The sequence below is a fragment of the Zophobas morio genome, unplaced genomic scaffold, assembly GCF_036711695.1.
Source record: "Zophobas morio isolate AGI-343-1 ecotype UQ-CSIRO unplaced genomic scaffold, CSIRO_AGI_Zmor_V1 ptg000030l, whole genome shotgun sequence".
Lineage (NCBI taxonomy): Eukaryota > Metazoa > Arthropoda > Insecta > Coleoptera > Tenebrionidae > Zophobas > Zophobas morio.
The window spans coordinates 918334-944414 of NW_026972135.1; the positions used below are offsets into that span (position 1 = coordinate 918334).

Sequence of the window (26081 nt, forward strand, 5' to 3'; positions counted from 1 at the left end):
AGTAGATATATATATACATTCGTAGAATTCTTGCTAATCTTATCACTTATCTTATATCTTATCGGTAAAGTAGGTTCCACCATAATCGAAATTATTTGGGCGTTTACCTTTTATGAGTGCAAGCTAATTTTAACGAGTATATGGTTTTCTGCTAAACTTAAACATAGATCAAGATGTTTGTGTGTTACCTCTGTTAAGAAGTGATGTAACAGGTAAAAATTTAAGTTTTATTGTACCATTAAATCAGCATTCATTTTGTTTTCGTAAATTTTGCTTCAATTACGTTCCTCTACACCCACGACAATCCTGTTGATGAAATACATACATATGTAGATTACACAAAAAGTGAACAAAAAGTAGCAAACGTCATAAAAAACCATTGATGTAACAAAGGAATAAACATATTTATTGAATACTTAAAAATACATACATAGATTGTCTTATCTTATCTCGATACGAATTCCTTGGAGAACTCATTTAATTATTTATAACATGCCGATTTTGTTAATAACTGACCAATATTATTTATTTAATCTTCTTGTGCATCGAATGATTTTTTTTTAACTTTGATATGATATGATATTTAATTATACTTCACTCGCAGTAAGGCGCAAAATATTAAGTATAGTTTTCATGTATAAATTATTGAACAACAGAATAGACTGCATATGGCTGTTGAATAAAATAAATTTTATAGTACCTCGATTAAATGTGCGACAATTGACAACAATCTATTCAGCTACATGTAGGACTAATACTCTGCGTAAATCTCCTATATTTATCATGTCTGATATTGTTAATAATATTTCATCAATATGTGACATACATTTTGACAGTCTGCGAACCACCAAAAAAAGTATAATCAATTTGTTCGATCGTTAGGCCATTCATTTCATATCCGTTCGTTTTCGTCGTTTTTTTCTTTTATATTGTAAACAATTATTGTTTTTATATGTTCTTTTATATGTTATTTTGTATTTTCTATAATTGGGTTATGTACCTGTAGAAAATAAATTATTATTATTATTATTATTATTATATATGTAGGGCCCCAAGAAGGGCCACTCGACCCCCCATACTAAAAATTATTGACTTTTAAAAAAGTGTATCTTGATTTCAAAATATAGACAAACACCGACTATCAACTCCTTCGTAGATGGTAAATATTTCAACTAAAATTATTTAACACTGTACACTGTGCTTAAAACAGTTATTTGACCGTAAATATGAAACTGATTAACAAAAACAACGAACGCGTTGCAAACATAGTTTTTTAACATTGAATTTCGTTAATTAAAATTTATCCGTTTATCCCCTCACAAGAAGTTGATGAATTATGCAATGCATCATGAATTTAATCTTGTGGCGAGTCAAAATTAATGAATGAGAAAATTTATTTTTTGATCAAATCAAAAACGTCTCACTCCAGTTTTTCTAAAACTTAAGCATACAGTACTGTTATTATTAATACTTTTTTTTGTTAGGTATAGAAAAACTCACTTGAAACTAATGCAAAGCATGCTTCTTTATATATAGTTTAAAAATTCAGACATACCTGTTTCAACTTATAGGGGTTATCACAAAAAAAATTAAATTAGCAAAATTTAATTTTACAATTTTTCGAAAAATCTGTATTTTTTCGCCGGTACTTCAGGGGCGAAGGAAGTTTTGTCAAAATAACTTTAGACGATTTTTTTCTCTGCGTTGGTGAAATTAACGTGAAAGTGATGACTGATGAGTGCCGATTACATAAAAACTGAAGTTTAAAAAGCACAATGTTAAAGTTTCTTACAAATGTTTATATTTTCTAGTATTTATTACCATTAACATCGACAATTTATTCGTCATTAATACTGTCCCAGTTTTTCCAGAAGCACCCATTGTGATGATGTGAACACAAATAAATTAACTGTTTTACTTTACTGTGGGTATTATATTTCTGTTGGATCGCAAAAACGAACTATTCATTTATTATTCTAATATATTAAGAAAAAATAAATTGGATCTTATCATTATTGCCGAAATACATTTGATTTCTAATTAACAACATTCCCTAAATTCACCTCGGTTTAAACAGTATTATCAATATTATAGCCGCCACCACTAACTTCATCCATTATACGATCTAGGACCATGCACACAGTGAAACATAAAATCAATATGGTTTGTTACATGTAAAGTATTGTATATTTATTAAACTAAACGAAAACACGTTTTACTTTTTTTTCGTTTTGTGTTTAACAGAAATACATATTTTTTGTAATTTTTGAAACAGTGTTTATATTTTCAGTGAGATATCATATCACCAGAGAAATTAATTGTTCAGGTAGCGAACACGAAGATAAAAGAACGGAACAACCACGCGAAGAGATGGAACAAACAGAAGATGAATCAGGAGAAAAACAAAATACGAACCCTAATTCGTCACAAGAGGAAAACAGTTCTTACGTGAAAAAGGTAAATTCAACGTAGTTTATACACAAAATTTAAACTTCAACAATTTGGAATATCAGATGTAGCGGATACAGTTTATGAATACTTTCAAAACAAGTATTCGTCTATGTATAATATGACTTTTTAAATTAAAATATTTTTTTTAATAATTGTAAAACCATACTCGTAAATAAACATCCAAATAATTTGCAATTTTTCAGTCAACAAAGCGCCCACTGGAGACATACGAAAAACTTTCTGGCACTATAGATCAAGGAAGAGACTACGAACAAATAATGTGTGCGTTCTACGCTTTGAAATTAATTGTTTCTCAGGATGTGAAAGATTTTAAAATGACAACAAACAACAAGAGGTATGGAACATTTAATGATATTGCTATTGAAGTTGAATTTAAAAACGGAACAACACGCACTTTTCTCTTCGAACTGAAACATAAAGAAGCTGCAAAATGTGTCAGAAAAACGGATTTGCGTGCAGGAAAACGTGACTTCGACATTGAAAAGCATTTTAAATCCCTCTCAGACGTAATAGTTAAAGATGATGTGGTTTGTATTCTATATACAAATTCTCCTATAGATTTTAAGAACAAGACCTCCATAGAAATAGGAGAGAACTTACGTTTAGACAAGTGTGATAATGTCGAATATAAAAACTTGCTGATAAACACAGATTCTAGAGAAGAACATAATATTTTCCAACTTATGGATCAATTCGGCAACAAACTTAGATTTTACTTTTTTTCTGGACAAGATAACTTAGAACAAACCGAGTCACACGTGCAACAAATACTGCAGCACTTGGTGCAATGTGAAATTTATAAAGTCTTTAAACATTTTATGAGAGAATGGTGGTCAAACGATTATGTCTTAAGCAGAGACGATGTCATTGCAACACTAACACGGTTATCCCTTTCACCTTATATCAAATGTGTAAGTGACAATAAAAAAAATCATAAAACAGGATACCTTGCAGAAGCAATAATGAATTTTTCTGTAACGATTGTAGACAAAACCGACGAAAATATTATCGATCACATTTGGTCGAATGAAGCCATTACACAAGACGAAATCAATGAAGTGACGAAAAAATTCGAACTAGAAGCTACCGACCTCGCCAAAATTTTGTGGTATTTAAACAAGGCTCCTTTGATTGTGAAAGTCAAAGATGCAAATAAAACGATAATCAAGACGGCAGTGAATCTTATGAACAGAGCTACTAACAGCAAGAAAATTATTTTGGTGGGAAATATCACCAGAAGTGAATTCGCTGAAGCAGAAGTTTTCCAAGATTTGTCAGATTTGATAAAAAACTTCGGAACCACAGAGTACTGCTGCAATCTCCTACACAGTTTGGAGATTTCCATACAAGAAAAAAAAATAATTTGTTTGAAAGAGTTTATAAATATCGATGGAGAACTTTCAAAAGTTTTTGGAGTTGCCGATTTGTTGAAAATGTCGCAAAAAAACTTAAATGTAGGTAATAGAGAGGAATTACCTAATCCCCATGTACCAAGAAGTGTTTCAACCATTTTTGTCAAGACTCAGGACATCCCGGATATTTATAAATCACAAAATAATCAAACATTGATAATCATTAATTGTGATAAAACATTTAAGGATACATTCTCAAAATATAACAAATTCAATTGTGTTGAAATATCCGACTATCTAGCGAAAAAATCTAATGAAGATAAAGATATTATGATCCTATCAACAGAAAAACAATGCACAATTGATCAATTCACCCGTATTTGCGAAAAATCTAAAAAATTGAATGTATATCTGTTTCAGACATTTGATGACAAATTTTCTGTCCTTCGGTTACAAAAGGCGAATCACTTGTTACCCATGTTTATAGACCAATCAACGACTATAGTACAAAATGATATCTCAAGACATTTTAATAATTCAGTCAATGCAATTTGTGCTCCAACAGGCATGGGTAAATCAACACTGATGAAATTTCTTTGCAACACATGTCCTTCAAATGATTGGGGAAGTTACGTTAATCTAAGGAAATGCAATTCATTCTTTTCAAAAAATCCGGACTTTGAAACAATCTTGCATTATTTTCTGAGAAATGAAAATTCCAAAGAAAAAACGACTGAAGAGCAAATCAAGACCATTTTGTGCCAACATAAAAAGATACATTTATATCTTGATGGTTTAAACGAAGTTAATAATTCTTACTTAAATATTATCCTGGATTTCGTAAAAGAGGCATCATCAAGAGGAATCGGCGTATGGATTTCATCAAGAGATAATTTACACGAAATATTATCAAAAACATTAAATATAGTTCCAATCAAAATGCACGGACTAAGTCAAGAAGAACAGAAAATATATATGCATGAAAAACTTGTAAGAAAATATAGAGAAGAACAAATACAGAAAATATTTGATGCAATATTTACAAGTGTAGCCGTTAACAGTTACCAAGAATTATTAGGAAATCCCCTACTGTTACAAGTCATTACAGAAAAGCTTTTTGATAATGATGATATTTACCAAAGCATCGAAGAAAAAAATATTTTCGTTCCAACAGAAATGTATCACTTGTTTTTGATTGGAAAAATAACATATACTCTTAATAAAATAGCAAGTAAAGAAACCTTAGGTCAATTTGAAGATATCCCCTCAGCATGCTTGGAACAATACGAGGTTTCCGCTTTAAAATCAAGTTTGGATGTAAAGGATTTCGAAAATTTAAAGCTGAATTCTCAAAAATTTGAAGATTTTATGAACAAAATAAAAACAGATGGCGATAAGTATGGAATAATCAAGAAAATAAGTAAAAACGGTAACCCGATATTTGAGCACTCTATTTGTGCAGAATACCTGACCTGTGTTTGGCTGGAAAAGCACAAAGATGAGACTTTGTTAAAACAAGTTATGTTTACTGAAAGATACAAAAATTTACGAGTTATTTTTGATATATTACTGGCGGAGAACAACCCGTTACATTTATCTATTATTTACAAGAATCGGGAGCAGTTTGAAAAACACAAAGACGAAATGAACAGGACAGATCGAGCTGGGCGAACGTCGATGCATCTTATATCCACATATGGAACAAAATATCCGGACAATACTATGCGCATCCACAATCGAGAGCTTTCTTGGTATATAACAATGGTAAAAACACTGGTACAGAACTGCACCAGCATTGACAGCAAAGATAACCTAATTAGGTACACTTGTCTAGATTATTCTCTTGAAACGAAATGTTTGTATACCATAGAAGTCATTTTAGAAACAAAGAAAGCAAATTTTAACGATATCAAGGAAAAGATTTTCAAATATTACAAAGTAGAAACGCTCGCGTACTACGCAGCACGAATAGGATATCCCAATTTGTTTTCTGCTCTAATTGCTGAAAAACCACAACTTATGGATCGAAAAATACGCGTTCAAAATTTGCTGCTAACGGCAGTTAATGGAATACGGAACGATTGCATTATGCCACCCAGAGAAGGAAATATTGCGGTTGTAGATATTTTATTAAGAAAGATTTTCGACACAAACAACGTCCCAGATTATTATTATTATGAGGCTGATGGTTGTTCTATTGTTGATATAGCATGTAAAAACCGTAAATACGACATGTTAAAAGTATTGCACAAAAACGGAGCAGCGTGTACCAGAGGCAGAACTGTATGGCATGAACTAGCAGAGAAAATAAACCCTAATGAAGCTGAATTAGAGTTATTAGGAAATATGGACATTGCTGTAGACATAAACAAAAAGTGCAGTAAGGGATTAGCTGCGTTACACGTTGCAAGCCAATTCGGTTCGCTAGGAATAGTAAAAATACTATTAAGAAAAGAAGCCGATTTATACGTTACCGACGAAGAAGGCAACACCGCTCTGCATTATGCATCAATGTCATCGGAAGACAATCGCGATGTAATGAAATTGTTGCTCGAAAAGGGCATCGACATAAATGCTCAAAATAAAAATGGAACAACCGCTTTGCAAACTGCTTGCCGAAACAGTAATTATGACCTTACAGTCACGTTGTTAGATTCTGGTGCATCGATTAATATTAAGGATAAAGATAACAAAAATGCGTTGCATTATGCATCAGAATTTTGGCGAGAAAATCAAGATGTAATCAAATTATTGATTAAGAGAGGCTTAGACATAAATGCAGAAAGTAACAAAGGAGAGACTGGTTTACAACTTGCTTGTCTAAACTGTGATTCGGAAATTGCAGAAATGTTTCTAAAGCTCGGCGCTTCCCTTCAGTCTACAGGCAAAGAAATGAACAACGCGCTGCATTCTGCGTCTGCATCACAGGAAGAGAATGGAGATATAATAAAGCTGCTGCTTAAAGACGGCATTGACGTAAATGCCCAAAATAAAAATGGAACGACCGCTTTACAAGTTGCATGTGTGGAAGGTGTTTACGAAAATGCAAAAATATTGTTAGATTTCGGAGCTTCTGTTGACAGTAAGGACAAAGACAACAATAACGCGTTGCATTATGCATCAGAATCACAGCAAAACAATCGAGACATAATGCAATTATTAATTAGCAAACGCATCGACGTAAATGTTCAAAATAAAACTGGACAGACAGCTTTACAACTTGCATGTCTGAAGGGAGTTTTCGAAAATGTAAAAATATTGTTACATTTCGGGGCTTCGGTTAACAGTACGGACGAAGACAACAATAACGCATTGCATTATGCATCAAAATCAAAGCAAGTCAATGGAGACGTAATAAAAATATTGAGTGAAAGAGGCATCGACGTAAATGCTAAAAATAAAAATGGAACGACTGCTTTACAACTTGCATGTCTCACGGGTGTCTACCAAAATGCAAAAATATTGTTAGACATCGGGGCTTCTATTGACAGTACGGACAAAGACAATAAGAATGCGTTGCATTTTGCATCAGAATCAACCCAAGTCAATGAAGATATAATAAAAACATTGACTGAAAAAGGCATCGACGTAAATGCACAAGATACAAATGGAACGACTGCTTTCCAACTTGCATGTATAAATGGTGTTTATGAAAATGCAAAAACGTTGCTAGATGTCGGGGCTTCGATTAACATTGCAAATCATAAAAACAACAACAACAACGCGTTGCATTATGCATCAGAGTCACAACAAAACAATCGAGACATAATAGGATTATTAATTGAGAATGGCATCGACGTAAATGCTCAAAACGAAAATGGAACGACCGCTTTACAACTTGCATGTCTGAAAGGTGTTTACGAAAATGCTATAACATTGTTAGATTTCGACGCTTCTATTAACAGAATGGACAAAGAAGGCAACAACGCGTTGCATTATGCATCAAAATCGCAGCAAAACAATCATGACATAATAGAATTATTAAGTGAGGAAGGCATTGACATAAATGTTCAAAATCAAAATGGAACGACCGCTTTACAATTTGCTTGTCGAAAGGCAGTTTACGAAAATGCAGAAATGTTGTTATATTTCGGGGCTTCTATTAACAGTACAGACAAAGACAATAATAACGCTTTACATTACGCATCAAGATCAAATCAAGTCAACCAAGATGTAATAAAAATATTGACCGAAAAAGGCGTCGACGTAAATGCCCAAAATAAAAATGGAACAACCGCCCTACAATTTGCATGTCTGAGCGGTGTTCATGAAAATGCAGCAACGTTGTTAGATTTCGAGGCTTCTATTAACATTACCGACAAAGAAAACAAGAACGCGTTGCATTATACATCAGAATCAAAGCAAGTCAATCGAGATATAATAAAAATATTGACTGAAAGAGGTATCAACGTAAATGCGCAAAATAAAAGCGGAACGACCGCTTTACAACTTGCGTGTCTGAAGGCCGTTCACGAAAATGTACAAACTTTGTTAGATTTTGAGGCTTCTATTAACAGTACGGACAAAAACAACAAAAATGCGTTGCATTATGCGTCAGAATCACGGCAAAACAATCGGGATATAATACAATTATTAATTGACAAAGGCATCGACGTAAATATTCAAAATAAAAATGGAACGACCGCTTTAAACCTTGCATGTCTGACGGGCGTCAACCAAAATGCAAAAATATTGTTAGACAAGGGAGCTTCTATTGACAGTATGGACAAAAACAACAAAAATGCGTTGCATTATGCGTCAGAATCACAGCAAAACAATCAGGATATAATACAATTATTAATTGGCAAAGGGATCGACGTAAATGCCCAAAATAAAAATGGGACGACCGCTTTACAACTTGCATGTCTCACGGGTGTCTACCAAAATGCAAAAATATTGTTAGACATCGGGGCTTCTATTAAAAGTACAGACCAAAACAACAAGAATGCGTTGCATTATGCATCAGAATCAAAACAAATCAATAGAGATATAATAAAAATATTGATCGAAAAAGGCATGGACGTAAATGCCCCAAGTAACAATGGAGAAACCGCTTTACAACTTGCATGCCTAACCGGTGTTCACGAAAATGCAGAAACATTGTTAGATTTCGGTGCTTTTATTAACACTACGGACAAAGACAACAAGACCGCGTTGCATTGTGCATCAGCATCAAAACAAGTCAATCGAGATGTCATAAAATTGTTGTGTGAAGGAGGCATCGGTGTAAATGCCCAAAATAACAATGATACAACCGCTTTACAACTTGCATGTCTGAACGGTGTACAAGAAAATGCAGAAATGTTGTTACATTTCGGGGCTTCTATTAACAGTACAGACAAAGACAATAATAACGCTTTACATTACGCATCAAGATCAAAGCAAGTCAATCAAGTTGTAATAAAAATATTGACCGAAAAAGACATCGACTTAAATGCCCAAAATAAAAATGGAACAACCGCTTTACAAATTGCATGTCTAACGGGTGTCTGTCAAAATGCAAAAACTTTGTTAGACATCGGGGCTTCTATTAACAGTACGGACCAAAACAACAAGAACGCGTTGCATTATGCATCAGAATCAAATCAAGTCAATCGAGACATTATAAAAATGTTAACTGAAAAGGACATCGGCTTAAATGCTCAAAATAGCAGTGGAACGACCGCCTTACAACTTGCATGTCTGAAGGGTGTTCATGAAAATGCAGAAACGTTGTTAGATTGCGGGGCTTGTATTAATATTATGGACAATGATAATAAAAACGCGTTGCATTATGCATCAGCGTCGCAGCAAAACAATCAAGACATAATAAAAATATTGACCGAAAGAGGCGTCGACGTAAATGCCCAAAATATAAACGGGGCGACCGCTTTACAACTTGCATGTTTAAGTGGTGTTTATGAGAATGTAAAAACGTTGCTGGATGTCGGCGCTTCGATTGACATTGCAAATTCCGACAAGAACAATGCCTTACATTATGCATCAGAGTCACAGCAAAACAATCGAGATATAATAGGATTATTAATTGAGAAAGGCATCGACGTAAACGTTCAAAATAATTTTGGAACGACCGCTTTACAAGTTGCATGTCTGCAAGGTGTTTATGAAAATGCAAAAATGTTGTTAGATTCCAGTGCCTCGGTTAACATTACCAACAAAGACAACAACCACGTGTTGCATTATGCATCAAGATCAAGGAAAAACAATCGAGATCTGATCGAATTATTATTGACTCAGGAAAACATCGACGTGAATGTTCAGAATAAACATGGAATTACTCCCTTGCAATTTGCATGCCTAGAAGGGGTTTATGAAAACGTAAAAGTTTTATTAGATTCCGGCGCTTCCACTGATATTATGGACAAAAACGACAAGAATGCATTCCATTATGCATCACAGTCGTTAGGAGACAATCGAAATGTAAAAGAATTATTAACTGAGAAGAGCACTAACAACCAAGGCATCCAAGGGGCCAACGAAGGAAAAGAGGATGACTAATGCTTTAGAAGTAGCAATATGTAGTGTAATTTTGAGGTTAGTGCTTTTTGTTGAAAAATCTGGCTGTTTTTGAATTACAGTTTTAGTTTATATACCTATCTGAAAAATTTTAGTTGTTGCTACTTTCGTGTTTTAGAATCGTAACTCTGTCATCATCCAAATATGGAAGTCTTCTGGACGCAGTTGCAAGATTGATTTGAAGGAATTTTATATGGGAGATTTTGTTAATGTAGATTAATTAGTCACTTAGATTAGATTATATGTTAGATATTATTGTTGGTTTGTCATTTTTTATTTTTTGCATTCTGTTATCTTTGTTGAAGAAGTAATCATTGTTATATTAATTACCATTAACTACTTTGGATTTTTAGTTAAAAATATTGCATTTAAGACCTAACTGCTGAATATATTGTGCTTGAATATTAGAGGTTGGAAGAAAATTAGTTTCTAGGCTATTAAACGTCAGCTTCTACGTCAGTCTAGGATTTTGAATCGATAACCCACGATCTGTGATATGTGCTCTCTTTCTGTTATTTATTTTAGTCAATAACGTCAACTCAAATATTATGTTAATTTCGTAAGTTGTAAATTTGAAAGAAAGGAAATCTGTTCCTCCCTTTCAATTATAAAACCACTGAACAGGCATCAGTCTGCGCTACGTCATGTTGTAAAATTTTTTATCCAACACATGCATATAAATCTATTATAATTGTGTTCACTTTAGACAAGTAATGGGATAAATAACTCACTTGTAAGTTCAAATTATTGTTACTTTTACAAAGTGTTTTTGTACATGTGTTGGATAAAATTTTATATTACACTCTTGTGTTATGGCTTGAAATCACTCGAGAAAATTAGGCATTCGCTCCATACATACATAACACACTTGTATAATAAATAACTATAATTTAAATTTGTTATTTTGTTTTTGAAAAGATGAGAAGGTTTTGCAGCTGGGTAAATAAGTCTCATGGAGATTTATTTCACAGCTTTTTCCCTTCTCCAGAGAGGAACCATAGTTTTCGGTGGCCCTTTGACAAAATTTAATAAAAGATGCTCCCTTCATACTTTTGCGTTTAATTTAAGGACCCCTTTCCATCTTAAAACCTAAATCCTTGTTGAAACTATGATCTGAAGTATACATGGTACTGGTTTCGCTTTAGAGATGAGATAAGTTCGGTTATGGAATAAGGTGACAAACATGAAATCAGATATTCAACAAACGAATCTTACTACAGTACGTTTCTACTTTAAAAACCAACCAAACAAGACACACCTGAAAGATGTACAACACAAAATATATAAAATTGCTCTATAATTAAACGTTTTTACAGTTCTTAAAGTGTGCGGCACGTTGCGAAGCACCCTACAGTTTCTTTCAAATCGCAAAATATTAAATATAAATAATTCTTTTGAAGAGCGTAACCATCTCAAGAGGTTGATGTACTCTTATATTATTATAACTGGAAGGTACTTCCCAATTTTTCCTTCTGTGTGAAACTGATATGAAATCTTGGATATATTTTGAGAATGTCGTGTAGACAGACAAATTTTGCGAAACTGTGCAAAATGATATTAATAATAATAATAACTTTATTGATTCCAACAGGTATGACACCCATTTACAGGATCAAATAAACATCAACTAAATAAGTAGTAACAGTACTAAACTAACAAAATATAAATTGTACAACTATTAATAGTACAGAAATAAACATGCTTCATTGCGACATAAATATACATCTGAACAATAAGATAGGCAGATGCAGGAGGAGAAAAAAAGTTATTCTAAGTTTATAACACATGAAACAATATGTCGAAGTGAATCAAGGTTCATATCGCATAAGTGTGAAATTTTATTAAATAAATTGGACATAATTATAATAGGCGATCGCATAGACATATTGGTTCTGCTAAAGTTAGCGTAAAATAACATCTGTTGTCTGGAGTTTACGCGAGGTACTAGTAAGTTGAATTGGCTGAGAAGCTCAGCACAATCGATTTTGTTATGAAAAAGATTATATACAAATCTAACAGCAATTATATTACGACGAGTTTCTAATGATAGTAAATTATAACGCGACAGTAATAGGGATTGCTCACAACCTCTCGGAGGGTAAATACCATCTTCTAAATATACCATAAATTTGAGGAAACGTCTCTGAACCGATTCTAAACTAAGACAGTGTACATCGTAAATAGGATACCAGATTAAGGAAGCATATTCCAATCTCGACCTTACAAGCGAACAAAACAATAATCTGATAGTTTCAACATTGGAAAAGCGACGACAGTTTCTATAGATAAAACCATATATTTTAGAAGCACTGTTAACGGTTGTATTAATGTGGTCAATGAAAGCAAGTTTGCTGTCAAAAACTACACCTAGGTCTTTGAATGTTTGTGAGCGCTCCATTAGAATACCATTTACATTGTACGAGTAGGTGATAATGTCTTGTTTTCTTGAGTAAGAGACTACTCTACATTTGGAAATATTGAGTTGGAGACGATTGCTGTCGCACCAGCGGGTCACCGAGTTTAAATTTTGTTGGAAAAGAAAACAATCACTGACTGAATTGATGATTGAAAAGAGTTTGAAATCGTCGGCGAACAATGACTTTTTACAAGATACAGATTCAGCAAGATCGTTGATAAACAATAGAAAAAGCAATGGACCCAGATTGGAACCCTGTGGCACGCCCGAAGTGGGTACAAATGCAACAGATGTAAAATTACGATATCTAACTCTGAATTCTCTATCAAATAAATAGGATTGAATCAATTTTAATAGTGGTTCGGAGAAACCGAAACGGCTGAGCTTTTCCAGTAAAACGTAATGATCAATCCTGTCAAAAGCTTTTTGGAAATCAGTGTATATTACATCGACCTGACATTTATCATCCAGGGAATCCGACAAATACTGGGAGAAAAAAGCAAGATTCGAGACCGTTGAACGGTTAGCCATAAAGCCATGCTGATATGAAGAGATAAAAGGTTTGACTGAATTGTAGATAGTTTCGTAAATAATTGACTCGAAAGTTTTCGCAAAATTGCACAGCAAAGAGATCGGTCTGTAGTTTGTAACGTCATTGGTTTTGCCTTTTTTAAGTACAGGACATATAAAGGCTTTTTTCCATATATCTGGAAAAGTTGAATACTGCAACATCCGATTGAAAATTTTAGCTAAGGGAGCAGCAAGAACAGAAGCACAATCACGTAGGAGAAAACTGGGAACACCATCAACACCTGTAGTTTGCGAATTTTTGGATCGCTGCAAGTGTTTTCGAACATCATCAACGGAGATCTCATTGACTGAAACGGTATTATTGAAGACGCATTGTTGAAGTGATAGGGAAGCTGGGTCGATGGGAGTAGAATGTATAAAAACACTATGAAAGTAATTGCCAAAGGCGTTAACAATGTCTGCAGGATTTAAGATTTCTTCGTTGTTATAACACATGACTCCTGGGATACGCGTAGAACCTTTTTTGTTTTGGATGTAAGCCCAAAATTTGCTCGGATCATTGATGATTGAATTTTCTATAGATGAAAGGTAGTGATTGTGTGCCTCTTTAATAAGTTTCTTACATTTTGCACGCTGAGTATTAAATAGGTGATAGGACTGGTCACTTCTGAGTTTTTTATGCTGTTTGTATGTAGACCATTTAAGGCGTAAGTTGCTTATAATTTCGGATGAGAACCAAGGTGGGTAGTACCGGCGATCACGATAAATAGATTTCGGAACAGATAAATCAAAAAGACTGTACAATTTATCATAAAATTTTTTACATGCTAAATTGACATTGTTAATATTTTCCAAAAAGGACCAATCAGCGTTTGTAATTAGTTCATAGAGAAGAGGAAAGTTCGCTTTCTTGAAATTGTAGTTCGAAACACTATTATTCATACGGAAAGAGCTGGGAGGTTTGCCAGACTGGAAATTTAGATTCAGCTCAAGCGCTGGGTGATGGAAATCTTCGTCGACCAACGGACAGATAGCATTTTCGACAGAACATTCAAGATTAGAATATATCAAGTCCAAGAGCCTTCCATATCTATTTACAACAGTATTAAATTGCTGTAGGTTGTTGAAATTCTGAAATATATTCAAAGTAGTACTAAATCCACTATTACTCCTAGTTATGAATTCAGGAACATTGAAATCACCAAGAAAGATAACTTGATTATTGCAACGCAGTGGTGCTAGCTGATTGAGTGCATCAAAGAAGAGTTCAAAAGAAGGGAGAGAAGTAGCAGGCGGAATGTATAGCACAAATACAAATAATTTATTGTTACAATTATCGCTAATTTTCACACATAATAAATCTATAGAGGGAAAAGCAATATTTATATCAGTGACATCTATTTCGTTACGCTTAAACGAACTCTTGGCGGCTAAAAGTACACCACCACCTCTAGTGAGTACATTCCTGTCCTTTCGAAAAACAGTGTAATTACAAGAGAACAGCTCTGAGTTATTAATATCAGAATTAAGCCAAGTTTCGCTTAATGCGATTAAATCAAAATCATTTTCATGAACAGTATTACAGAAATCTGAGATTTTTGACCTTAAACCACGAACATTTTGGTAGAGTATAAGTGAAGAACTGCGGCAGTAAATGGGTGTCTGTACTAGTTTAAAATTTTTGGAACGCCTTTAACATATCTAATTTTCAAACCAGTTTCGCCGTTTGTAGTACGAAGATCCATTTCATCTTTCAATAGCTTGTAGTATTCAATCTGCCTTGGAGTGCGGTCAAAGGAAACAAAGATATGTTTATATTGAGTCGAATTTTTTAGTTGCTTAGCGAAACGAATAATATTTTGTACCTCTTGTTCATTCTTAAGAAGGACTTTAACAGGCCTATTTTTACCTGCTAAATATTTTCCCATACGTTGAATTGATCCACTGCTAACGTCGTAAGCTGAATTAATATGTAAGAGAATGTTATTGACAGAGTCACGGTCACGTATCAGAGCTTCATCGCGAGACAGATTAATCGGTTGTTCAGGTACGTTAAACAAGACAAGATTTTGTTTTCTGATTTGTCGTTCCATCACCTCACTAACGACATCTTCAAACACTACTGGAGCTATTTCTTGTTTAGGAGTTAATGACGATTTTAAATTATTAATTTGAACTTCAAAGCTAGCTTTAAGGTTATCAATAGCAGTGTTAAAATCACTGCGAATAGAAGAAATCAGCGTCTTAATGTCTTTGAACTGAGCTATGTTATTGCTGCACGAGTTGCATACAACTTTAATGGATTTCGATTTATTACGAGTAAATTTGACATCATTGTCAGGCAGCCCAGCGCATTTGAAATGGAGAAGCTCTTGGCACACATCGCATGGAATCGTTGGGGCGTTTTTGTTATCAACACTGCATTGATTTGCACATGAACTCATGTTTATCAGGAGATAGGATGAACAGGGAGACAAAATTCTTCAGCACCCAGGGGCCGGTCAGGGTGACTAACTATAAAACAGACAAGCGGGCCACGGGTAGGTTTATTGAGGAAAAAAACAGAGGAGAGATTTATTTAATTAAACGATAAACTAACGCCACAGTACTTCGCCTCAGACGCAAAAACAAAATGTGCGGATAAAATGACCGACAAAAAGTAGCGATAAGAAGTAGTAGAATATTCGGGAACCGCCGACTTCCAGGTAATTAAATAAGAGCAGGGAGGCGACAGGACTCAAGTAATTCACCAATACATTCAGCGTACAGTACCTGTTAAGTAGATGTCAAAGTCGCAAAAAAAAAGCAAATAAATCACTAGAAATTCGGTGAAAAACTGGGAGACACGATCACACCGCTGTCACTACTGATAACGAAATGATACGGCAATTTATGAAAATTTCGACCGTTTTTCGGAAATTACTTACAGACATTTTTTGTAGATTTCACAATTCAGAAATTATTGTTAGGTTTCATGGGCGATTAAAATAAAAATCGACGTGGGTAAAACGCAACAACTTATTTCTTAATAACTGGCCTCTATTTAAACCTATACATTCCTCTACATGGTTCGAGAACGCCGCTTCGAGGATTTTCTAGGTTGTCTATCGCGATTTTTGCTTCCAGGCTTTTCGTCAGCAAACGCTGCGCCGCCTGGCCGATGAGTCATCACCGCATACCAGAATAAACACACACATACTAGAAGACCCATAGACGTCGTACCGGGGCGGCATATGGGTTTCTTTCGTAACATTATTTTCGGTTCCATTTCTTTGAAAACTGCTACCACTTTTACGGAATCGCCCATTTATTGATTTTAAAATCAAATACCAACAACTACCACGCGGATAAAGGCAGTCCCGACCGTTTAAATTAAGATATACAAAAATCCTATTGTTGTTAACATTTTACCATCCACAAAATAAGTCCAAAGTCATCCATCATTTTCTTAATCTTATTAATCTTATCAAATTAATTAGTAAGTAAACTCCTGAGCAATTGGGTATAGATTACTCAGTGTTTTCAACTAAACTGTATCGGAAATGTGTGTGTTCTACTAACAGTTGTGTCTGAATTACAGTTTTGAGTGACTTAATTTTAAAGACAATGTTACTTTTTAAATACGTTAAAAAATAGAACTCCACACGTAAGTTAGTTCATAAATTACAAATAAATAAAAAACTAAAACACTCAAACATATGTAGTAATAATTTTTGTACATATTTTTAAGACCATAAGACTTTTAGCTTATTTAAGATTAGTCCGAATGTGTGCATTTAAAATTATTTAATATTTTCTAGTGCTACGAACATTACTTGTTCGGTATCTTTATGGTTGATAAATAGACAAAATCAGAAAACCTAAATTTTTACATTTAAGCCATTAAATCATGAGATTTAACATTTGTTAAAAAAAAATTACAGTTTGTAGCAAATGGCCCAATTTCAAGGTATTGTGGCAGATAAGATTATCATCTACGGCTTTAATATATTTCATATCTCTGAACTTATTAATACATTTTAAGTGTTTTTAACTATTGTATTATAATGAAGATAAATCTTACACAATGTACTTTAAGAAAAAACATACATTGTTACTGATAAATTGATAAAATATCAGTTCTTCAAGAGAAATGATATCACAAAAGCAGATAAAGACGTTTGAGGCAAAATTTTCTACATGTTTTTTGAATTATTATTATTTTTGCCAACGGTAACCATGTTATTCCTGTGTTCTTATTTTCAGTTTGAAAAAAAAAAATACTTTAATAAGTATTACAAATACTAAACACTTTTTAAGAAACTGTTTCAATTTGTAATTTTTTGTTCATAAAGACCATCCTAAAAAAAATAAGTTCTGTTTGTCTGTCGTCGGTCTTTCTCTTGATGATTCTATCAAACACGTAATATTCAAAATCAAAACTGCTGTGTGTACGGTTAAAAGCGAACGAAAATTTATTTGTTTATCTCCGCCTTTAACTTGATGACGTCACCAAAAAAATGTGTCGTTTAATTTACCTAATATATACGTGTTTCACAAAAAAAATATGTTTGCATACCTTCATAATTTATCCGAATAACTTTGGACCAATTTTTTCGTTGTTGTAGAAAATAGTGTGTTATTAGCCAAGGTTGCAAAGCCAAGCATTCTAGACCGAGCGCGAGGTCTAGAAGTGGCTTTGCAACCGTGGTTAATATACTATTTTTTTCACTAGTAGAAACCACAAGACAATAAATTGAAAAAATAAACGTTCAATTTTTTGACGCAACATAATTTTGTTTTGATTTCTAATCAAATTTAATCTAAATCTTCAACACAAAGAAAACCGTTTACACTTGTCGCTGAATTCATCATTTTATCTTCTACCGTCCACCAACTACCATGCGTATACTAAAGTAATGTTGGTAGCACACATTTATTCATTTTTTAAGAAATAATCACAGCAAGTATTGGGAACATAACCTCAATCTTCTTTTTGAACCCGTGGTCGCAAAAGTTGAATTTGCTACCTCTAAATGAGTCGACATTTGCATGCTTCATGGCTGCTAGTGAAAAAAATATTTTATTATATTTTATTTTTTTAACAGTATTTACCATGGAAAAAAGCTTGGAGTCAGGCGGTGGAAAAGAAGATAAACAAATAAACACAATGGAAGGAGAACAATCACGATTACAAGAAGGGGCCCGGAGTTCGTCTTCAAAAACGGTAAAAAGCTATAGAGCTTGATTCTTTTTAATTATACTATTACAATCGTAAGTGTGAGTGGTGCATTTTCCAACTATAATACGAATTAATGGAACTTGAAGAAAGAAATAGTGACTGGTACAAGTGTTAAAGCTAGCCAAGTGAATAAAGATTTTTTTTACGAGAATTTTGTTGCTTGGTAAATTGACGACACAAACCTCCTACGACAAAAAAAAAAACGTAATTCGTAATTCGTAATTCGATGAGATAATTTGAATAATGAATGAATAATAATAATAAAAATAATTCGTTTAAAGCTGAACTGTCGCCAAATTGACGTCTTTGTGTTAACTGTATTTTCTGGGGTCACTTTCCTCAATTTCTAGTTTATCCGAAGTACCAAAACGCGGTGAATTCGCCATTGTGCACAAATTGTTTGTCAATTTTTAAAATTGTTCATTCGTTATCATAACAACCAACAATAATCAGGTTTGAAAAAGTGTGGCATGGAAGTTTGCCCTCATTTTATCCAGATGCAAAGTTAGGGTTAATTTTGTCCGATGTCGAAGTGACAAATTCATCGCGGCTTATGGGATTTTTTATGTATGAATTAAATTATCATATGTAATATCACGAGTAGTCCAAGTTATGTCGATTATTTTTCAAACTGTTGAAAAATTGAATAAGTGAAACCATCAGTTTGAAAAATACCCTACATAACTTGGACTACGACTGGTATTCGGTAGACTATTCCAAGAGCCGTGAACAAATTCCTTTTTTATTCAACCTGACTCAAAACACATTCAAAATAATTTTAGGCATGATTCGATTTTCATGTCAACAAATGCGAGCTCGGAAAATTAAAAAATGTAATGTTTAATAAATATCTGTTTCGTTGTTAATTTAAAAAAAAATCATGTGTTAAAAATATTCGCTGGACCACTAGTGGTATATCTGATAATATTTTCACTGGTGGAATATTCGGTAGAATTCGTTGAAACCGTAGTAACAAATGTGTAAACTCGCATTTTTATTGCTCTACTTTTTACAAATGACAGGCGAATGGAATAATCAGAAATATTGCCTTTTAAAGCAAATTAAAATAACTAATCTTATTTTTTTCAGGCTCGGACGTATGAAAAACTTGCTGGAACCGTAGATCAAGGAAGAGAATATGAACAAATAATGTGTGCATTCTATGCTTTAAAGTTAATTGCAAACGACGAAGTTGAGGATTTCGAAATGACTACGAATCAACAAGGTTTCGGAACTTTCGATGATATAGTTCTTAAAGTGACATTCAAAGACAAAAAAGAACGCACTTTTCTTTTTCAACTTAAACATAAAGAAGCCGCAAAACGTTTAAGGAAGGTGGATTTACGTAAAGGCAAACATGACTTCGATGTTGGAAAATACTGTACATCGATAAACGAAAATATTGAAACATCGGAAGATATTATTTGTGTTCTTTATACAAATTGCCCCCTAGATCTCAAAAATAGTACGGAAATAGAAACAAATATTAACATTGAAAGGTGTCCAAGTGTGGAATTCGAAGATTTGCTATCAAACAAGGAGCTGCAGAAAGTGCAAAGTGTTTTTCGAGTCACACAAAATTCGGAAGACAAAAATTGCAAATTTTATTTATTTTCGGAACAAGGCAACCTCACGCAGACACAGCTATACGTAGAAAAAATGTTAAAGTATTTATTGCGATACAACATTTATGACTCATTTACTCACTTTATAAGTCAATGGTGGTCGAAAAATTTTGTTCTAAGCAAGGATGACGTCATCGCAAAACTCATCGAATTGGCTTTGTCACCACACACGAAAACTTTAACTAGCAACAAACAAAATGACAAAACACAATACCTTAAGGCGGCAATAATGAATTTCCAAATAACCATAGTAAAAAAGCCTGATGAAGAAATTGTTGAAAACATCTGGCCAAACCAAGGAAACACAACTGACGAATGTGGCAAAATCAAGCAAAAGTTTGCAATATGGACAAATGAGGAGACAAAAATTTCGTGGTATTTGAACAAGGCCCCTTTGATAGTGAGAGTAAAAGATGGCAATAGATTTATTATTAAAACCATGACAAAATTAATGAAAAAAGCCACTGATAACAGGAAACTAATTTTGATAGGGAATGTCGCTCGCAGCAATTTTGAAGGCATGGAAGTGTTCCAGAATTTATCTGATCTGATCACCAAATCCAAAGACACGGAACACTGTCAAAATATTTTACGTACCTTCACGATTTCTATTCAAGGACGAGAACCCATTTCTTTGGAACGTCTCGTTAACATTGACAATGAAATTGCCAGACACATTGGACTTGAAGAACTCTTTGTAATGTCTCAAGCAAAGTATGTAAGCGAAAATAAAAAAGACTTGCCTGAGTTCCACATACCCAGAAACGTATCGAGTATTTTTGTGAAAAGGGCGAAAATTACAAGCATTTACGAGTTGCTGAAAGACCAGACCATGATTATTATCAATTGTGATTCTACGTTTAAAGATAAGTTAACATTTAGAAATTTCCATATTCTCGAGTTGTCTGACTATTTAAACAAAGGAAATAATAAACACGAAAATGTTGTAATAGTTTCAATAAAAAGTAGATGCACACCAAAAGAATTCAAGCGCATTTGTGAAAAATCTGGAAAGAGAAATGTGTACTTGCTTCAAACATTTGATGATGATTGTTGTGTTTTACTTTCGAAAAAAGGAAAGAAAATTCCTGGTGTCTGTTTAGATGAGTCGAAAAAAATCAAAGAAGAAGACGTATTGAATCATTTCGATGGTCCCCTGAACACTGTTTGTGCCCCACCCGGAATGGGTAAATCTACATTAATGAAAGTCCTCTACAACAATTGTCCTTCAGATTATTGGGGAGTTTACGTTGAACTGATTCATTGTAATCCTTTCTTTGGCAAGCAACGAAGTTCCGAAGAAATAGAGAAGTACTTTTTAGGTGCGGAAAAACCAAATGAAAAAAGGATTGAAAAACTAATTAGAAATAGTTTGCACAGAAACAAAAAGACTTATTTATATCTTGATGGCTTAGATGAAGTTGATAGTACTTATGTAGATCTTGTTTTAGATTTCGCGGAAAAAGTATCATCAGAGGGTATGAAGGTGTGGATTTCATGCAGAGAGAATTTACGCGACAAAATAGACGAAAAGTTGAATGTAGTATCCATAGAAATCCTGCAGCTAGATCAACAACAGCAGAAACAATACGTACATAAAAAACTGAAAAGCAAATATCGAAAAGAAGAGATAGAAAAAATCTTACAAAAGATATTCGATAGCACAGATCTGAACAACAGTCAAGATTTGCTCGGAATTCCGCTACAGTTATATATAATCACAGAAATGTTTTTACACAATAACGAAGCTTTTAAAAACCTTGACGAAGAAAATATTTTCGTTCTCACATACATGTATAAAGTATTTTTTGAGGGAAAAATAGCAACCACTATTGAAAAACTCGTCGACAAAGAACAAAAGAATCAACTCGGATTTATTAAAGCACTATTAAAACCGTACGAAGTTGTGGCTTTGAAAGTATGTTTAGATAACAAAGACTTTGAGGTACTAGATGTCAATTTACAAGAAACGAAGGAGTTTATTGAAGAAATCAAACTTAATGGGGACAAAAGCGGAATAATAAAGAAAATAGGTGATAACGATGAAGTAATATTTATCCATCAGACGTATGCAGAATACTTTGCAGCCATATGGTTAAAAACAAACAAAAAGAAAGCTTCTTTGTTGAAACAAGTCGTACTTTCGGAAAGGTACGACAATTTACGACTCATGTTTGATGTGATGTTGGCCGACAACAAACCTTTACATTTGTCTATTATATACAAAAATATGAACAAATTTGAACAACATGTAGAAGAGTCAGACGCCAAGGATGCAGGTGGTCGAACTCCATTGCAACTTTTATGTACATATGGAATGAGGTACCCGGTCAAAACCATCCGTAAGAATTCACGGGAACCCATTTGGTACATGACAATGATGGAAGCACTGACCCAGGAAGGTGTTAATATTGACGGTCAAGACGACTTGTTCAAGTTCAGTTGTGTAGATTACGCCCTTGAAGCAAAATGTCTGTACCCAATCGAAATATTTTTGAAACGAGAATTATCAACTTTCGCAAACATGAAAGAAAAAATTTTTCATTACTACAAAGAAGAGCCTTTAATATTTTACGCAGCACAACTGGGATACTCGAATTTATTTTCAGCAATTATTGCAGAAAGTCCAGAACTTGTCAACGTGAAAATATGTAATGAATATTTGTTGCAAACGGCGGTCACTGGGACTCCAGACGATAACGTGGTACCACCCAGAGATGGTAATATCGCTGTGGTAAATGCAATATTTGAATATAAATTCGACATGAACAAAAATATAAGTGATATTGTAATTTTGGATGTGGCTTGTAAAAGCGGCAAGTACGACATGTTGAAAATACTGTTAGGCAACGGTGCTAAGTGTTTCGAAGGCAACACAATATGGCATGCACTCGCACAATCACGACCGAAAAGCTGCGAAGAACTGAAATTATTAGAAAATATTGCGCCTGATGTTGATGTAAATGCGAAGAATGATAAAGGGATAACTGCGTTACATCTTGGAAGCGTAACCGGTAACTACGAAATCGTAAAGTTTCTATTAGCCAATGGAGCCAAACCGAATATAGTAGACGCCGACGGCAACAACCCATTACACTACGTTTCGTGGAATAGAGACTCATGGGACAGTAATCAAGACAAAATAAAATTACTTATCAATAAAGGAATCAACCTGAACGCTCCAACCAAAAATGGGTCCACGGCTCTACAATTTGCATGTGAATATGGTGACTACGAAATTACTAAAATGCTATTAGAAAATCATGCGTCGACAAATATCCTAGACAAAGACAACAACAACGCGTTGCATTATGCGGCAAGATCATGGGAATGCAATAGAGAAATAATAAAGTTATTAATTGAAGAAGGTATCGACGTTCGTACTCCAAATAATGAAAGGACGACGGCATTTGAGCTCGCATGCGAACACGACGATTCTGAAATTAGGGAAATGCTAGTGAAATGTTTAAGAAAATGAAAATATTGTTTGCACTATAATTATTGTAGAGTAGTCAGGAACTAAGACGTACTTTAATTATTATGAATGACAAGATATGTTTGGAACGGTTGAGAAAATATTCTGCATAAGTAAATGGAGCTGTTACAACTAGTGGCTACTAGAACCCATACAAGAAATTAATTATCATCAAAATGGGGGTTTTTCACTTTATAATACAAGTAAGTTACTAAGAAATATTTTTATTTATACAAGTGTTGAGTTGTATGTAAATACTAGTAAGTATACTTTTCAAACGTAAAAGATAACACATCTGTTTTGATTTAATTTATTTATATGTGTATATTAACCTTGATAATCCGAATTAATTGGAGAAAAGGTGTGTTCGGATTAGCAATTTGTTCGGATTACCAAAAATCTGAAAGGGAATTGCATAACATCTTCAACATTGCTAAAAACATATTTCAAGAAATAAACTTCATTGAAATGTCGCAATTTTGAAAAATTTTTAAAAATTCGAATTTTACACCGAATATTGCGAAAATATTGATCCGTGACCCTAAACACGCTATATTTTTTGAGTCAACATATCAAGAACTATAACCCAAAATTTTTGTCTTTAGTTCGCGTATTATAAAAAAATATTTATTAACAGTTTCTTTTTTTTATTTCAGGACAGTTTTTAAATTCGAAAACTTCCAATAATACCGACGTCACTTGTTCTCCTAACACTAAATACGTGAATCACTAGTCGTTCAGCGTCGGATAAGCAGTTTGACATGGACCGGCATTCCACAAGGATCTGAATGCTGTGCGTAGATGTAGCAGATCCACTTTTTTTTGTTGTACAATTTTATATTTGTAATTTTGTCTTTGAAAAGATAAGAAGGTTTTGCAGCTGGGTAAATAAGCTTCACGGAAACTTATTTCACAGCTTTTTCCCTTCTCCAGAGAGGAACCACATTTTTCGGCCGTCCTTTGACAAAATTTAATAAAAGATATTTCCTCCTGCAGATTTGCGTTTTAATTTAACCTTTCCATTTTACATAAATCCGAATTGAAAATACGGTCTGTTGGAAGTTGGATACGTGATACTGGTTTCCTTCTCTTCAGAAACGGGGTAAGTTCGATGTAAATAACTTATTAAAGAGAGACCACGAGATTACTACAAACGCCAGAAAGGTATGCAACACACAATACAAAAAACTATCCCACACCACGATTTACGGTGTATGCGAAATTAGTTGGACGTAATTTTTAAAATGACCTCAGTTGACCTACTTCACAGCCGAGATTTGTAAATTATGTAGTGTTTATGTTACATTTTGGTAATAGAAAACACTGGTGGCGGCACTTAGTTGATGAAAGTTTTAAAGTCGACAAAACATGGTAAATTTGAGTAAAATCTTACCTAAACACCGTTTTTCTATGGAAAAATCCAACTTAAAACGCAACACAGAAAAATGTCATGAGATGGTTAGAAGCTAAATATATTTTACGTTGTCCGCTCTTGTACAATTTGCACAATCCCTTGCAATTGTGCCCGCCCTGTGTAAGAACTGCGAAGGTGTTATCACAAAACAAACATAGCATAATCTAATTTTATAATTTTTCAATAGAGCGAGAGAAGTTCTGTCGTAATAAACTTGGACAATTTTTTTTTTTGTATTACAGCGGATTGGATGTTCCGGTCTAACATACTTTTATGGGGTGTCGTATTAAGCGTGATCATAATCGAAGGAAAAATTTGTGTCAAAGCTGGGTATAGTAAACTGCGTACAGTACCTGTTAACAATATCTATATATCTGTTAAAGAGACATATGCCGGATGCGAAGGTACTGTAGCGTAATGTATCTGCTCGAACACAAATTTATTAAGTTAAGTACACAGAAACGCCACTAATTTATGTTATATTTTTATTTACTGTTTTAAATAAGTTACTTGTTGTTTATGTTGTGTAATTATTTAGAGTAACACCAACGTCTTCAAAAGTACTTAACGAGAGAGCACCAAGGACAGGTGAAGAAAATCAACCCCCAACAAGAAATGTAAAAAAAATAAGAAAAAGAAAAAAAGTCTTGCAAGGGAGAACAAGAAGAAAGTATTCCATTCGTGTCAAGAGAACTATAGTTTACCTCGAGATGAATTAGTTCTCCTGAGACGGGAATGGTACATTTGCCGATACTAGGTATATACTCTATACTAGTTTATTCACAATAATTATATATACTATATTAATAAAAAAACTGCTTACTTACCTCCATAAAATGAGTTAAATAAAATTTGTCAAATAGAAAAGTTGGTTGCATACTCTAGATAATTTAATTTGACGTTTATAGTTTAAATTTAGATGAGTTTAAAAGCGGTACTTTCCTAACTGGTTTGCATAAAACTTACTTACTCAGATGGTGCACGGCTTTGAAGTAATAAAGCCCTTCGACCCCCAGAATCCGTTTCACTGCGACCATGACACAGACACTCACAACTCGC

General features: G+C 33.8%; 2 protein-coding genes across 4 annotated transcripts; both read left to right on the top strand.

Moving 5' to 3' along the window:
• The first annotated feature begins 90 nt into the window (after window positions 1-90).
• Window positions 91-11389, top strand: LOC135137792 (uncharacterized). 3 transcript variants are annotated; one of them, XM_064067524.1, is made up of 4 exons: window positions 91-212; window positions 2291-2457; window positions 2655-10358; window positions 10436-11389. In XM_064067524.1, exons 2-3 carry the CDS (start codon window positions 2371-2373, stop codon window positions 10320-10322), a joined length of 7755 nt encoding a protein of 2584 aa, XP_063923594.1. In that variant the 5' UTR covers window positions 91-212; window positions 2291-2370; the 3' UTR covers window positions 10323-10358; window positions 10436-11389. The 3 variants fall into 3 exon arrangements, with proteins under 3 accessions (XP_063923594.1, XP_063923593.1, XP_063923595.1); XM_064067523.1 differs by having other exon boundaries at window positions 10459-11389; XM_064067525.1 differs by lacking the exons at window positions 91-212; window positions 2291-2457 and having other exon boundaries at window positions 3205-3383; window positions 3460-10358; window positions 10459-11389.
• A 5430-nt stretch (window positions 11390-16819) lies between these two features.
• Window positions 16820-24603, top strand: LOC135138291 (uncharacterized). The gene is made up of 4 exons (XM_064068232.1): window positions 16820-16933; window positions 18375-18493; window positions 19598-23811; window positions 24265-24603. Exons 2-3 carry the CDS (start codon window positions 18383-18385, stop codon window positions 23609-23611), a joined length of 4125 nt encoding a protein of 1374 aa, XP_063924302.1. The 5' UTR covers window positions 16820-16933; window positions 18375-18382; the 3' UTR covers window positions 23612-23811; window positions 24265-24603.
• The last annotated feature ends 1478 nt before the right edge of the window (window positions 24604-26081 follow it).

Bases quoted from the DNA above. Each gene is read 5' to 3' on its own strand.
- LOC135137792 (XM_064067524.1), top strand. From the start codon at position 2,371: ATGGAACAAACAGAAGATGAATCAGGAGAAAAACAAAATACGAACCCT. The intron at 2,458-2,654 runs GTAAATTCAACG...GCAATTTTTCAG, and splicing joins ACAGTTCTTACGTGAAAAAG to TCAACAAAGCGCCCACTGGA.
- LOC135138291 (XM_064068232.1), top strand. From the start codon at position 18,383: ATGGAAAAAAGCTTGGAGTCAGGCGGTGGAAAAGAAGATAAACAAATA. The intron at 18,494-19,597 runs GTAAAAAGCTAT...TATTTTTTTCAG, and splicing joins GGAGTTCGTCTTCAAAAACG to GCTCGGACGTATGAAAAACT.